The 13888-nt window shown below is 36.2% G+C and overlaps 1 protein-coding gene across 50 annotated transcripts in view; it reads right to left on the reverse strand.

Annotated features, from left to right (window-relative positions):
- Positions 1 to 13888, reverse strand: part of RIMS2 (regulating synaptic membrane exocytosis 2) — a 484966-nt gene that overhangs the window by 96047 nt on the left and 375031 nt on the right. For 34 of the 50 annotated variants that reach the window (XM_056332919.1, XM_056332910.1, XM_056332929.1 and 31 more), the window contains 2 exons: positions 5344 to 5379; positions 208 to 308 (listed from right to left, as the gene is read on the reverse strand). In XM_056332919.1, coding sequence (XP_056188894.1) covers positions 208 to 308; positions 5344 to 5379 — 137 coding nt within the window. The remainder of the gene's footprint in view (positions 1 to 207; positions 309 to 5343; positions 5380 to 13888) is intronic. The other 16 variants (XM_056332927.1, XM_056332924.1, XM_056332902.1 and 13 more) reach the window with 5 other exon arrangements.

A 13888-nucleotide genomic window follows, 5' to 3' on the forward strand; every position in this document is an offset into this window, starting at 1 on the left:
ATTTTCTTTAACTTACCCTCCTTAAATTTTAATAATCAAGACAACTCTGTTAAGGGATTTTGCTGCATGTTTCCAATAATCTTGTTATAGACACAGAAGAAACTTTTACTGAAGAAACAACCTCCCACTCATCTATCACTTTCTGAAAGGATATTGGCTATTTCAGTTTAGCATATGTTGTTGCTTTTCAAAACAAAACTCCCTTGCCTTAGAATGATAATCTTGTTCCAGCCTGGAATCTGATCCTGCTACCTGTTTGTACTTGCTCATTTTCATTTGGCGATTCCTCTCTTCTACATCCATTGCACCTGTTAAGTTAAAAGAAAATAAATAAATAAATACACAAGCAGTCAATTCAAAATTTAAAGTTATGCTCATGTAAGTTTTAACAAAAAGAGATGAAAACTGATTTACTTAAATTACGGTATATATAATTTTATTTTCTGAATTACAATTGTGCAGCAAATGGAAAAGTTGTAAGAGGAGGAAAATAGTAGATAAGTATTTCAGCAGAATCTTAAAAACTGTTGTCCTATCTACACAATTCAAATGAAACTAACTTTGTGGAATAAATGAATGTAAATGAAGCACAATGTTTCCACAGAACAGAATTTTACTATTTCCAAAAGAGTCAAGAGAAACTAGTCTTTCATTTTAAAAAAGGAATGCAAAGACAACGTGCTTATGTTGGGTGGAGATCCTGGTTCAGCACTTGTTATAGTGTGGTATGCCAAATTACTAATGAAGTAACAGCCACAGGCTAGCAGACCTTCCGTTTACCATTTGAGCATATTCTTAGCATGCTCAAAACAATTTAAAGATATCTAAAGGAATGTTAAAGAGCCACCCAGTGGCATCGGCTTATTACATTCAAATGACACGCAACTTCAAGAATGATTTCAGGATTCACTAATCTTGGAGCAAATACTTGATTAGTCTCCGTTAGGGATGGGTTCTTACTTATGACTCGGGCAGCAGCTGGTTTCAACCAACTGGTACTGTAACACCACAATTTACTATGTAAAATCATAAGGAATTAAGTGCCAAAGCTGAGGTGGAAAGGTGAGAAACAGAAAAATGAGAGGAAGACAACAGCCCATAATGTTAGAAAAAGATTTGCAAACAAAATATAGTTTATCGTTATACACACACAGGCTTGATTCTCTTCCACTTTACACGGTACAAATCAATTCATTAGCCACAGAATGCTAAAAAGTATTCCTTTTGACTGACATTTGTCATAAACTTTCCATAATTCTAACACAAAAGCTGTCTAGGATTAAAATTTCAGAATCCCACTAGTCATAAACGGAAGTTTCTGAACATCCTATGTATTGAATAAGCTGGACTTTGTTTATGGAACTGAGATGGGAATATTAGTGTACATATAAACCTGATTTAAACTCCAAATCTCAGTTTTAAGTCATAATCTAACAGTAAAGTAGGACTTTGCACAGGGCCTCTGAGCTTTGTATTTTTTATTTTTTTTTTACAACGGTAATGGCAGTAGCAAATACTATCAGACCTGTCAGCTAAATCTTGTAGCACTTCACAGGAAATCTGGAAGGGAGTGAAAGGGAGTGCAATAAGGCTAAACTGTACTGTTAGCTATAAACCCTCTGGCTTCTGCTTTTTGTGTTCAAACTCTCTGTATTTACTGCCTGCAAACAACATGACTGAAAAGAATTCATCAAAACTTTTAAGAGAAATGAAAACCAAGAAAAATGAATAAAAGAGGAAAAAAAAGTGTTTCATAGGGAGAAACAAAATGAGAAAGACAGCAGCAGATGAAAATTCCTGAAATAAAATACAGCTACTTTTTCCTATCACAATTTTCCTCAACCATTATAGGTCCCATAGCAATATTTGCCACTTTATTATTAAGATGCAGTGATTTTTAAGGATCTAGTTTTAAAAGCTCTAAAGATGTATTCTATTAAAAACAGAAACTTTAAACTGGAAAATGATATTTTTTTCTTTTTCAATGACAGCAGTAACACATAAGTGGTTTTGAAGGAAAATAACTTTTGCTCAAAGAAAGAAATCACCCTTTGCTGAAATCACAACACTCTGCAAATCTGCCTGTCATTCTTCAGTAACGTAACAAAGGAATATTTTTCACCAGTAGGTAAACTTTGTCAATTTTTCTTATGAAGTTTTCTTATGAAATCATCACGTGTTCTTTGTCACCAGACATTCTGCAAAATTTCAGGAAATTACAAGTACTGATGAAATAATACCTCTCGAGCACAAATTAGAAATTTCACAATTACTTGTGAAAATATTCATTCTTATCTATGATCAGGTGGTAAAGTGAAAGTTAGGTTTCTACAAATCCAATTTCCGACGATCTGCAAAACCAAGCATTCTGAAATTTGCCATTGAAAATGGGACACATAACCCCTTGGTGTAAATCCTCTGTAGCAAATTAAACAAAACTGGTGGCTCATTTTAGTCTCAAGAGAAAAAGAAGATGGCAAAATTTAGGAAAAAAAATTCAATTCCCATAAAAATTAATTTAAAGAAAATCGAATTTGCTATGTATTTTTGAAACTGCCTTTAACAAGTGAGTGAATTCCGTTACATGCAAAAAGAGGGAACCCTGAGGGTGGTGTAAAGTTCATAATGCAGAAGATCAGCTTTGATTCTACCCTGCATGGAACTGACATGCAGAAAGAGTGTGCAGGGTTACTGGCTGCTGCAGGCTAATATTGACGTAACTTAAGCCAGATGCAGCCATGATCGGGATGAGAATAGGAAGGCTGGGAGAGTGCCACGGCACTTCCCGTTCATGTGGTCCAGCATGCACAAGTGTCACGCCAAGTGGTGGAAGTGCAGGGCTACCATCATCTCCACTGCTGCTGGCAAATCTGTACTTCGCTGAAACCTGTCTGGGAGTTCAGCGGGAGCGGAAAGCACTTCCAGGGAGCTCATTAACTGTCCAGGTGCACTAGGAAGCTCCAGCTCCTAACATGATTTTGGTAACCAAGGCTGAACATCAGTCCTATACTAAGGACCCCCCTGTAATCAGGAGGTGTATTGGAGTGTGAGTAGGCAAATCAGAAGTAACCTGGATCTAGCTATTATCAAGAGTGGTGAAGATGAAGAGGTATAAGCTTTCACACTGGTAGCACAAGGCTGACTGAGCACTTGTGTTATTCAGGTCCTTAGCCAGAGCCCAGCACCACACATTTTCAAGACCACAGAGACTGGTACTAGAAAAATTAAAGATACTTCTGACATACTTTCATGCATTGCCACGTTGTACATGTGTATGCAACCAAATTCTGGCCAGGCGAAAGCGAGTTCATTTGTACCCTTCTGCCTTAACACCCTTCCAGAATTTTTGCTTCTAGACAGCAGCTGTCTATGCCTCCAACTGAAATGTCCAGTGAGACACCCAAACTTCAGCCATAGGAATACAAAAAAATTAAGAAAGACTGATGGAAGGACAAAGCCTTGTTTTGCTCATCAAACATAACTGGGATCATTACACTGTAGGCAACACCTTGGAGTTCTGCTTATCTTGAACAATTATCCAAAATTAAAAAGCCCGTGGCCTGAACGTGGCTCAGAGGAGTTTTCATCAGCACAAGGAAATTCCCAGCTGACGAACAGTTAGTGCTGATTTAATACCAGCCATTCTCCATATTTTCAGAAGAGAGTGTGCTGAAGGAAATCAGCACAACTACAGTGCGCAGTCCTGAAATGCCAGCATAAGGTGCCCAAGTGCTGTGCACAGCAACCTTGCAACCTGCCCTTGGATCTGCAAGGACTGCATGGAGACACTAATCTGTGCGAGGGCTTAGCACTTTAGTGCCTAAGTATCTTAAGCCTTAGGCTGCACAAATTGGAGTTTAGCCTTTGTTTTTATCTATGCAAATGTAAGCAGCACATAAGGAGGTATAAGTAAAAGTTTAACTACAGGATATTCTGTAACAGAAGATAAGGAAACATCTCAAGACACAGACAAAAAGGGTGACTGGAGGCTGCAGGAGCAAATCAGGAAGAGACCCCAGACACTTCACACAGGATTAGATGAGCAGAAGTGCCATTAGGAAATCAAACAACCTATAAAGACTATAAAGGTCAGTAACAATTGACAGGTGGAGCCCCTCTTCAGAGGCACCCAGCTCGAGCTGTAACTACTGTTGCATACTAAACACAGTAAAAGAAGGAACTCAGATTCTTTTATTAAAGCAGAATTTAGGGACAAGCCCTGTTGAGGTGGCACCTGCGTAATTCCTGCGATGGTCTAGGTGGCAGCTGTATAATTCCTTCAACACGACTCAGGACAGGCACTGGAATCACAGCTCCAGCTTTGAAGGCAAACCATTATCTTCATGTTTTGACTTGAAATAAGATAAGCTTCAGCTGCTTCACCATTAAAGTTTTCCTCATAACTGAAAACTAAATGTTTGTTTCATCCTAAAAATGTTAAGGGGCTGTAATCAGTGGTGTAGTTAATATCTAACTTTTCCTGACCTCAAGTGCTGATAGAGTCACATTTTCACAAAGAGATAAGCAATCATTTAATTCAGCCTGGAGCTAACAACTATTATTTGCTCTTTAGGTCAAATATTGGTTGTTCTTAAGGGTAAGAGTCTGGTCCACACCAGAGACAAAAAGGACATCAAAATGGCCTTATCACCCAGCTCAGCCTAAGGCAGACCTATCTATTTAAAAAACACAAATAAGAACAACTGGCATCTGTGTTCTTTCTCTCATTGCCTTCTCCAGTGGGAATTACTAAACTGTTCTAGCTACTATAGATACTGGTGATGATGATGTGTTTGGAGAAGGAGTTTGCTGTACAGCGAGGCTTCTGAGGCACAGAGACTAAAAGGGAAATCTGGGGTATGGAAGTAGAGTGGAATTTCTCTTAAAATATTAGGACAGATTTAGTTTTGGATAGGCATGGACAAGAGGGATACAAAATCTGGGAGGCACAGCAGCTCAGGCATTGGGGGGAAACTAGTAATGAGGGAACTACAGAAACATTGAGATTTTGGAAGTCAGAAACCTGTAACAGAGAGGAAAAAGGCAGTATGCAGGTGAGCACACTGTGCCTGGAGTGGGGAAGACAGAACAGAATTCTTGAGGTGTATGAGAGCCTTCCTTAGCTGATGCCGGTCTCTTCTCATTTCTCACCCTAATATGACTCCTTCAAAAAAAGCATTTGGGAAAGCCTTTTCTTAGTTTCCATTTCCTAGTGTCTGTTTTGAAATCCCCAAAATGCATCAAAACTGTGATCCAAGTCCCTGGTACACATTTGCTTAAACATAATAGATCAAGGAATTTAAAGGTCAAAAACATGAAAAAATTTTGAATAAGTCACCCTACCTGTATCCCCATTCTCTGGATCTGCTTTCTTTTCTTCTATAAACAAATGAAAGTAATATGTAAAACAAAAAGGGGAGGAGAGAGAAAATGCAGAAATAATAATAAAAGTAATATAAATCATGCATTAAAAATGAAAAGTGAAGAAAAACCACCAAATTAATTTAATTTGATGAGTTTAGTCAACCAACCAAGTATGGTGCCCTACATCCAGAGGCATATTCACTGCATGCTCGTGTATACATTTGTGCACTCTTATTGAAGACTTATTGGAGGGAACTCAGGGGTATTTTGTGCACTTCCAGAATCATGAACACGCTCAACACAAAAGAGAGCAAGGCAGGTGTCAGACATAGTTACTTTACAGTTTCCTTCAATAGGATGACACAAAAATAAAAGTAAAAAATCTACTTGTGCTGTATGTTTTATGCAGTGCACACACAATATGCAGTCTACTGGTTTAAGCATAAAAATTGAATGTGTCAGAATGGTTTTCAGTAATTATTTTAAATCTTCAGTGGTTTAATCAATTCTCATAGCTTCTACAGGTTAAAAGGTTTAATAATGATATTACTGTAGCTTGTCTTAGAGTTAAAAAATGATGAAGAACAAAAGACATTAACAGCAATACTCAGATCATAGTTCATGCACTTAAATCCAGCTAACTGATGCCAACAAATATTCTGAATGCATATCAAAGGTTGTAAATGGCTCAGGGCATTCCTCTATTACAAAGAAAGAAAATACATTGGATCCCTATCAAATACTTTGGCAGGCCATAAATACTGCACTCTGAAATCCAAGTTTGGTAATTAATGCAAAAGAATTTTAAGTCAAATGAAATTTACTTTAATTAGAAATCCATTAACTTTTAAATAGACTCTCTGTTTCTTTTTCTTACTGTAAGCCAAAATGATATTAAATTCAATTAAAACAATCCCATGAATATGGAGCAACAACCCCCAAGCTACAAACCAAAAATAGCACGCATTTTTAGAATTAAATATTTTTCCAGAATTATTGGTTATTGAGGGTTGCTCATGAAATTGTGATCTACTTTATAGTACACAGAAAGAAGAGGGAAACAGCTGTTATTTTTTAAGGAAATACCATTTTGTAGTTGGGTATCAAAGCAGAGGATAAAGTCATACTTAAGAAGAAATCATACTGGAGCAAAGTAGATGTGTAAGAAAGAAAAATATGCTCCTGCAGAGAGCATAAATAATGTGTCACACTTTGATAAGATCTGGCATCCCATCCTGTGTGGGATCAAGGCTGCTCTTCTGCTGGCAATTCCTAGTGGAACTGTTAGGCAAATTAATGGGAAACAGATATGGCAAGTCATAAGCCTACACTTTTGTAAACCAGTGGGTACCAAAATGAAACCTCTCCCATTCCCTGGCCTCTCCTGCCCCATATTGTGCACAGTTTATAAATAAGGCCTTTTGAATTCTTCTGGTTTGGCATTTGGGTAGCCTGGCCTATATTGTCTGTGTGGGTTGTGGATACTGCTAGGAAAACAGCAGAAATAGAGATAGTTGTGTTTTCTTTTCAAGCTTTCAGTTATATTTTTTTTAAAACTGCTATCACCATTATAAACACTACAAATACCACACTGTCTTCTACTGCCTCATTACTCTCTAAAGCAGAAAGAGATTTGATAACAATACCACTGATTCAATATAACGCAAAATAGATGAAAATGAAGTCAGTTTTTAAAATACGCTTGAGTTTGAGCTCAGATAGAATGATGACATTCCTAAATTATTTCATACCCATGGTGAAAAGAAATCTTTACTTTGCCTGAAATATCTTCTTAATACAGAAATCTAATACTATACGGTAATTCCTTTTTTAAAATGCCTAGAAGTCCATTCATTGACATGTCTGTTGTCTTTCCCCTATGAGTCTTTAAATAAAGACATTGTCAAAATAAGGGAAAATTGAAACCTGCCCGACTTTCACTTGTTCTTGCTCCATGTTTAAAAATGATATAGAAAAATATTTCCAAATTGACTTCTAGAAAATAGTACCATAGTATTAGCAAGCATTAATTCTATTAGGTTCTTGAATTTTAAAAGTGTAACTGAAGTGCTGTGACATTTATTATAAAATTCTACAATAAATAAATTCTCTAGATTTTTCCAATCAAGGTCAGCATAGTGGGTCCTACTCTCCAAACTGAGGTTTCAATTGCATTGTAAAGAACTGTCTGAAGAAGTATTAGAAAGAACAGAAGACTGAATTGAGTAAGATCTCACTTTGGTGGGAAGCAGCAGAACTGAACAATATCAGTATTATCCACTGACCCCATAAAACAATGCTAACTTCTCAACAGAAAAGATTGTCACAGCAGCTATGGGCCTAGTCATCACCTCTTAAAAGAATTCAGAGCAGGTTCGGAATGTTGATGCTAAAGTAATTAATGCTTTTGGTTCCCCCAGTTATTAGTTGCTCAAACTGAAAAAGCTATAAAGAGACCTAGTATCTTGAAAATGCTGAAAATCAATAAATCACTTTAAGATTATTTTAAAATGTTTCAAACTGAATAATACAAAATTACAAAGGCACCAGTCATGCCTAAAAATCTTTGTCTATTTCTATTTAAATGATTTCTTCAATATCATCACATTAGTCAATATTTTTCTACATCCCTTGAATTAACCTTGGTTTACAAAGTGAAAAGCATATACTGTATCCTGTGGCATAATTATCTCAATTTAAGAACTATATTTTTTCAGAATTAAACAATTTGGAGAAAAACATGAATGCTTTCATGAAGGAGACATTTCTGTACATTACAGAAAATAGCAATACGTTTTCAGCTTAATCAGAATATAGGGATATTGAAGTTCATTGATGAAATACAGAGATGAACTATCGGGATAGAGTGATTGAAATGGTGAGAGATCCTCTCTCAAGACTTCTTCCACCATGATAGCTGACGTTGCTATTATAATGACCACTGACATTTCATAAAATATTAGACAAAGCCACATCCCCTTGGTCTTGAAATGGTCTATCTAACAAGTACTAATATATATAATGGGTATCTAACAATCTGACTGTATCTGGAAGATATGTATCTGCCACAAACTGGAGGTTAGAGCCTGACCTAATTAGAGTTAGGCTGTCTCTTGAACTGTCTCCCCTGCAATGATTTTTAGCTGTCCAGGGGCAAGTTCAACAGGTTGGTACATGATAGTTCTTTCATCTGGGATCCAGAACAAAAAGATTTGCATCAGCTCAGGCTGGGGCCTAAAATAAACCTGGACTTCCTTGCTTTGAACGAAAGAAGTTGCAGTCTCTAATGCTGGAGGATATACATCTTACTACAACAGGCAGACGTGGAACCCCTGTTTGTCTCTGAATTTAGGTATAAGACAGGAAAATGACATAAAATAATTTATGCTTCTATTTTTCATATTTGCAAACACTGAAAATTAGCAATATGACTAGCAATTGTATTTATGGAGTGGATAAATTAGCTTCTTAAGGACTTTATTGAAAATTGAGCCTGGTTTTTCAAAGTAGTGCAAATGATTAAATAACATTTGATTTTAAAAATCAAATGTATACATAGGACCCTAACTTTTGGTAAGTACTTTTAAAAATGCTAGCCAAATTTCTTACTAGAGATTTCTCTTGAAATGCTATTTATTAGAATACAGGAAAATAAATTTTACACTGAAAAATAACCAAAAACTTGAAACAAAAATCTTATCAAAACAGGCAAAGGAAACAAGATTGTCTCCTAAAAGCAAAATCTAAAAGTTATGTGCTTTGATCAAAACTTGTCAGTTAAAGGTTTTGCATTCAAAGGATTACATTTCCTCCTATTTCCAGAGCCATTCAATTCCAATTCCACTTTTAAGAAATTAGCTCTTAATTTTGCCATTCTGGCTGTCTACAGTGTAAAACATATAACTGCCTAACTGCTACAGGTCTAGCACAATATCGGATGATGTGTGATATAAAAGGTTGTTGAACTTTGCTTCAGGGCTCTATGTCCAATGTGTGGCAAACATTAAAAAGTTATCGTTGCAGCAAACAAAGCCTTTCCAAGAAGTCTGTGATCCACATCACAGTCTGAAAAGAATATGGCTGACACCTTCAGAAATGTGGAACAAGAAAACAAATTAAAGGTTGTTTAAGTGTTTTTGTATTGTTTAAATGAGATTGAAGCATTAATAACTGCCCTTAAAAGGGAATGCTAAACTGAAGACAATTCCAGTTAGCCAGCATCCTAGTGGGGGAGCATGCCTTTGCATTCCTGTTTTCTATTTGAGAATTGCTTGATGGTTTTCTTGGGGCTTTTTTTCTTCTTGGCTTCAAGCTTGACACACTAAACAAAGACTAAAACCCAGAGGACATTTCTCGCCAATTAAACAATTTTTTATCACAATGCTTAAACCATGTTAACAATGTTACTTTGGATTATTTGCTGAATACATGGCACTGCTTAGTAAAAGAATTTAATAAGATGGTGTGGTGATCTAAGCTAGAAAGTTAAGGAATCTCTAGAATCACAGGTTCATAAATTGACAGGGTCAGCTCAGGTCTTCATCACTAGGGACAGACGAGTGCAGCTGGTAAAGGACAGAGGCCTTTTGAAGCAAGGTGGGAATATTTCACACATTTATTGAAGTAATCATTAGGATTATGACCAGCTTTTATTTTATGGTGTTTGGATTCTTTTCCAAAGTGATTTTTGCCGGGTACTCTGTGATGTTTGTCCATGCTGCCTCATACAAAGGTGTACATACATTTTGGGGGGTCTTTGAAAAATACTGAGCACTCACATGGAAAAAAGGAAGAAAGAAAGAAGCAGGAAGACAAGTATTAGACGAAACGCCCCATTTCACTTCTCCAAAGAATTCTGGCACATCCTCCCTGTATGAATGATATGCAGTAGAACTTGGAAAGGCAAAAGAAAAATATCTGAGGGATCAATTGGCCCTTACATTGTGTACTCATAAAAACCCATTCAGATCAGCCATGCTATAAACTCTGCTTTGTTTTCTGAAAGCCTGAGCAGTCTTATTGTTAAGTTCTCCAACATCCTGTTTCCCCAAGCATGCAGGATCCTCAGTGTTCCCACCACTGATATACTCCACAGTATAAGAACAGAATAGTTCACATTCTGCTATAGCCACTTGAAAACATAGGCACAACCATTTGAGGATAACTATGGCTCTGTTTCCAGAAAAGCGAACAGCTATTAATAGAGATTCTTTAGCAATCCTAAGAATGCAAGACATCTTTGTCAGCATCTCAATAATGAGAAATATGGTCAGAGATGTAACCAAAGCACACAAAACCAACAGTGGTGTACGCACCTGCATGTAAGACTCAGGAGAACTACACATTCAACTAGCAACCTTTACTGATAAAAAAAATACATGTAATGCTATTGTGTCTTTTGGGCAAATATACTCTGATTTTTTAATTATATAATCCAATATTTTTACTATTTTTCATTCAGCAGACTGAAGATCAGCCTTTATTTATGTGGTTCAGTACAGATGGTTACTTTGGGCACTGTTTTTTGAGGCCTTTGGTTTCTGGTTTTAATTCTAATCAGAATTAAAAATAAGGACAAAGAGCCTCACAACCATCCAATATGATACATCTATTAGCATGCTAAGTACAATTAAACTGAATTTGGAGTTTACCTATCCCTTTGGTTCTTGTTGACCAAATACAGATTTAGACTCTTTAAATGTCTCAGTCACAGTCTAAGGCATCAGATTTTAAACACGCCTGTCTAAATTTCACAGAAGCCTTCAGAAATGCACAAGTCATTTAACCATATTTCTCCTAAAATGTTGCACATTCCATCCAGAAATTTCTTTTCCACATAAGAAAGATGGAAACAAAACAAAGCAGCATCCTTTCTTTAAAGGGAAGTGTGTCACTGAATACTGACTATAAGAATAAATCAAATATAGAGGGGTGTCATGTTCTGCTTATAAAGGGTAAGTATATAACAGTAGATTCACTCTTGGAAGGCTTGAGAAACCTCATGATATGGTAAGATAAGAAGAAATCTAAATAATTGTGCTCCTTGTCTTCTATTGCAGTTGATCTCTTAAACTCTCTCAATCACATGAATTTTTTGCCCTTGTTTTCTCCAACGGTTTATTTGCCAGACCATTCTATTGTTTGGCCCTTCACTGTCCAGGGCTACAAACTCTTCCAATTTGGTCGCCCATCTTTAGTAGGGTTTTTTAGGTTTTGTAGGCTTCTCCCCCAGCAATCATGTTATCACAGAGAAAAATAATTAAAATATATATATTTATATAAACCACCAAAAACCCCCATATTTGAAAGTCCTTGTCTATTTGAATTTCATTCTCAAAGTTAGCAAAAACTCTAATCAATCCTTTGTTCTCTCAACATGAGAGTTTTGCTCCAGAAGTCACAGAAAAGAACTGGAACCTCTTTCCCTGCCTTTCACAGCCCTTCAGAAATGAAGCTGTTCCCACTACTCCATCTTCCACCTTCTGTCTGCCTCCTTAGAAAGCAGCAATGATTGGGCATCACTACTCCATCCCTTCTCATCCTGGAATAAAACTAGAATCAATTACCCAGCACTATTTCTGCTACATGTACACTGACTACCTTTAAACTGCCATGGATCAGCCTTTCCATAGTTTCAGTGATTTATTTTTGGGTATAGTTACTTGAGTCCGCTCACATCTAAGGCTAAATTAATTTTGCAAGGTTAAGAATTTTTTCTGTATCTCATACATTTGAAGACCACAGTAAGTAATACTTGCAATTGCAAGTAATCGTTGACACAATGGTAACTGGTTCGTCTGAACCATCTTACTGAAGGACAGAAAGACGTCTGCTTCATCACTAAGGCAGGGGCTTACTTCTATTGCTCATACTGAATACACAGGGAGGTGAACAGGCATATCTCTTCCAAAAAGTTTTCAAAATACTTAAATCCTATAAAATATATTAAATTATTTCCAAAATATGATTTTAGAAACAAATTGTGAAAACTCTGCATTGCAAAACTCATTCTTCACTCAAGGAAAAAAGGTTTAGTCATTAAGGATGCTATCAAGCTGTACTGCTGCCAGATAACAAAATTTACATACAAATATTATTGCTTGTTAGCTTTCTGAACTTGCATTTGTGCTTGAAATATACAGCATGAGCTTTGCAGGCACTTATAGGACTTTTCAATTAAAAAAAAGATGTAGGTATTTTTCAGAGAATAAAATTTTCTCATTTTTGCATTTAAAGATTATAATATCCAGAGAAATGAAATGCCAACATTTTTCTTTCCATACCATATTCACATGTTCAGATATTTCGTTTTCACAACACTTTTTGGTCTAATAACATGTAAAACCAATAGCTAATCCTTTAATTCATGTGAATGTTTGGTGGCATGGTAAATACTGTGAAAACCATTTCCTAAATGAAACCTGCAAATGGGTAATCCTACTTCCACACTTTTCAAAGCAAATTCTAAAACAATGGGAAAACATCTCCTAAAGGTATGCCTTTGAAACGTCACCCTTGCTTTTAGCTGTACACACAGGTGCTTAAATTGCTTTGTACTGAAATGTGCAAGCTATTTTCTCACTGAGGTAAAACATGAGAGTACCCATTTCAAATGTATATCTGAACATACGTTACTATCCACAAAATAAACGAATTGCTCCTGAATTTAAGGGAAGTAATAATAACCTTTAAAACTGTATTGCTGATCATGCTTTCACATTTCTGTGCTAGACAATTAAATTTATCAGTGCCTAATACATTTATTTAACACTGTAAGCTAAACAGTGTCTTGCAAAAGTGTATTTGAATTGGAAAGTCTGAAAAAGTTAATAATACACAGATACTGCCTCCTCACATATATTCAAGAAACATAAGTGATGAAAATATGTGTTTTTCTGAGACAATAGATATCATTTTAAGGTCTGATTTCTTCTAACCCCAAGAATCAGATGGGCTGATTCAATATTTTGATTCAATATACTGAGTCAATCAATAACTCAGAGGAAGGCTCTTGAATAAAAAGGTCCAAACCTTTCCTTTTCTTTTGTTATGAACAAATAGGAAAAAGGTCACAAATCCTCTAATGTCATTTTTGTAACGAAAGATATTCAGAATCACTGCATGGGAACTGGGAATGGATCATACGCACAAGGTAAGTAAACAGTCTTTCTACAACATCGTTTATTAATTTCTGATAGTGGTTATATACAGAAGATGGAGTTCAGATCATACTACCAGTTTTCTTCTTTATCCACATTCAACTTCCATCCCCCCCTGTAATTTAAGTGATTTCGATCTTAAAATTTGTTTTATATGAAAACCACAGCAAGTAATGTCTGCAAGATTCCATAATCTCTGACTGATGAGGAAAGAGTAGTAACAAAGGTAAACCGGAGCTCTGAAGGAGCCAGCCACAGCAGAGAAAGACCAAATATGTTTGACTAAATACCTCCTAAGTTTAATGGACCAGGCAATGTACACAAAAACTGCTTCAGATTTTAGAAGCTAAATGGCATCCAAATGG

Source organism: Falco biarmicus, chromosome 3 (genome assembly GCF_023638135.1).
Source record: "Falco biarmicus isolate bFalBia1 chromosome 3, bFalBia1.pri, whole genome shotgun sequence".
NCBI classification, from domain to species: domain Eukaryota; kingdom Metazoa; phylum Chordata; class Aves; order Falconiformes; family Falconidae; genus Falco; species Falco biarmicus.